Raw genomic sequence first — 2777 nt, forward strand, 5'->3', positions numbered from 1 at the left:
CAGCTTTCTCAAAATCATTCACAATTTGTAAACTGTGGCAGTGAGTTAAGGTGCAGATGGAGATGCAGAGGGGTGAACAGTCACATAAACACAGACTCATCTCATTTCACCAAGAAACACTAATAGACATTTAAAGAAATGGACTTGGCATCATCACTCAGAATAAAGGACAGAGTCTAGAATAGAAAATACTTAGAATAATATTTCCCTACCTTTTATTCTTCATGTTAGGTCTTTTATGCATTATATACATTTTATATCTGGAGAAGGCTAAAAGTAATTTCCTCTGTTAAAATGCTGGACTGGATCTTTCCCTACTGCAGCTAGAACCTAGCCCATTTTGATTTTTTTTCAATTTATGGATACTGGGCACTGTTAGAGGTCCCAAACAGATTTGATTATCTTTGGTGCCAACATGCCACAAGAAATAAAATTGCTCTAGGGATTTTTCTGGCATTTGCAGTCAGATGCCAAGAACCAACCATAAGAATAGAAAAATTCCTGGTTTAAATTTTCAGGCACACTTGTCCATATTAGAAGAGAAGATTAGATTCACTCTCTGTTATAATTCATCATTCTGTTCACTTTTTAATGAAATATTGGTTGTTACCATTAGTGAAGTTGAACAAATAGGGGAGCAGGGAGGAGAATGGAAGGAAAGAGGAAGAAAGCGAGGGAAGGAAAGAGGGTGGGAGGACTCAGTCATAGAAAGAAATTATGTGACCTACAAAACATTTGTCAAAAGGTTCTCCTTTGCATTTCACTTGATTTCAGTCTTAAAATTACTTAAACCCATGGTATGGTTAGCTGTAATGAAGGCAATGTGATCTTTGTCCTTGAAACATTACACCAGGACATCATGGCGTCCTTGGTTACTAAGGAGAAATCATGGCAACTGTAACATCAAGTCCATACATTTGTTTCTGCCATTCTTGAATAGCTTGACTGTTCCACCAAAACAAAAACCCATTTTAGGAATAAAGAATAATCAGACATACATTCTTTAATCACTTTTCCATTTTCAGTCCATTCCTGAGTTCTTTTTGCCCCACAACTTCCTCATGGCGATTTTCACGTCTTTGTTTCTGAGCGTGTAGATGATGGGGTTCAGCATGGGGGTGATGACCGTATAGAACACAGCCACCAGTTTGTCCTCGGTGAAGGTGGAGGATGGCCGCATGTAGAGGAAGATGGCAGGTCCAAAGAACAAGAGGACCACTGTGATGTGAGAGGCGCAGGTGGAGAGGGCTTTGCGGCGCCCTTCTGCAGAATGGTTCCTCAAATGAACCAGAATGACAATGTAAGAGATCAACAAGATGATGAAGGAGCACAGAGCAATTAAGCCACTATTGGCCAATACACTCACCCCTTCCACATAGGTGTCCTTGCAGGCAACCTTGAATAATGGCAGGAGATCACAGAAGTAGTGGTCAACCACATTGGGACCACAGAACGGCAGTTGGACGGTGATGATAACCTGAATTATGGAGTGAAGAAAGCCCCCAAACCAGGAGCCAGCCACCAGTACATGACACAGCTGACGACTCATTATGGTCGTATAATGAAGAGGCTTGCAGATGGCCACATAGCGGTCATAGGCCATCATCACGAGCAAAAGGATCTCAGTAACGCCAAGGAAGTGGAAGAAGAATATTTGAGTCAGACAGCCCTCCAGGGAGATGGTTTTAATCTTGGCAAGTAAGTCAGTGATGAATTTAGGGACAACAGTGGAAGAGTAACTGATTTCTACCACTGATAGGTAGCTAAGGAAGAAGTACATGGGAGAATTCAGACTTTTACTGATGGCGACGGTCAGCACGATGAGGCCATTGCCCAGCACCGTGGCCAGGTACACAGGAAGAAACAGCACAAAGCACACTCTCTGCACCTGTGGGTCCTGGAAAAGGCCAGTCAAGATTAACTCAGTCACATTATTTTTCCTGGCCATGGATGTTGTTCGGAGATGGTGGATCTTGGAGAAGAGCCCTGTGACAAAACAATCAATCCTAATACCAATCACTCATGGTTATTTAGCACCACCCTGCTGACAGAACTCTTCACACACATCATATCCGACTGGTTCATTTCTGGTTTTGTGTGTTTGTTGCTGTAGCAAATAGAGCACACTCTACGCAAGACACTGTTCAAGCTTCCTCACAAAATCTCAATGATACCTACATGACAAGGGAGAAAACTGAGACTCCAAGAGGCTGTGGATTAACAAAGCCTCCAAGTAAGAAGTGGGAAATGGTTCTGTGTCTGGAAGGAAGCCAAAGCATGCGGATGCCTAATATTTGCATCAACATCACAGCAGGTAACTGCTGCTGCCCTTCGTTCCACGTCAATTATATGCTGACTGTGAACAGCACTTGACAGTCATACCCTCTATTAATTCTTCTAGTACCACTTTAGGGTACTCATTGATAGATGAGGAAACTGCAACTCAGAGAGCTTAACTTGCCCAAAGAAATACAGCATGTGTGTGGTTGAGCCAAGGCTGAAACCCAGAACTACTAAGAAAGAGAAGAAGATCTGTGCACTCCTCAGTCAGGAAAGAAAGTAGCTATCCCCTCCACTGTCTTAAAGAAATGGCATCGAGACCCATGGTTGATATAAAACTTGTCCAAATGCATTAATTATGCCCTGTGAATTGCAGGCATAATGCAGGAAACTCCAAGTTATTGAGATTGTTTCAATGACCATCTCTGCAACATGAAAGACCAAGAAGCTAGATGGGTGTGTGAAAATCCAGGATCTCCCTTTGCTCTCCTGAGCCA

General features: G+C 42.6%; 1 protein-coding gene across 1 annotated transcript; it reads right to left on the bottom strand.

Moving 5' to 3' along the window:
- Window positions 1-1004: 1004 nt before the first annotated feature.
- Window positions 1005-1948, bottom strand: LOC119254518 (olfactory receptor 4B1). The gene has a single exon (XM_037521619.1). It carries the CDS (start codon window positions 1946-1948, stop codon window positions 1022-1024), a length of 927 nt encoding a protein of 308 aa, XP_037377516.1. The 3' UTR covers window positions 1005-1021.
- Between the last annotated feature and the right edge of the window lie 829 nt (window positions 1949-2777).

Source organism: Talpa occidentalis, unplaced genomic scaffold, assembly GCF_014898055.3.
Source record: "Talpa occidentalis isolate TD23 unplaced genomic scaffold, MPIMG_talOcc4v2.1 talOcc4.3, whole genome shotgun sequence".
In the NCBI taxonomy this organism is placed as follows: Eukaryota; Metazoa; Chordata; class Mammalia; order Eulipotyphla; family Talpidae; genus Talpa; species Talpa occidentalis.

Excerpts from the sequence above, each read along its gene's own strand:
- LOC119254518 (XM_037521619.1), bottom strand. The coding sequence starts at position 1,948 with ATGGCCAGGAAAAATAATGTGACTGAGTTAATCTTGACTGGCCTTTTC.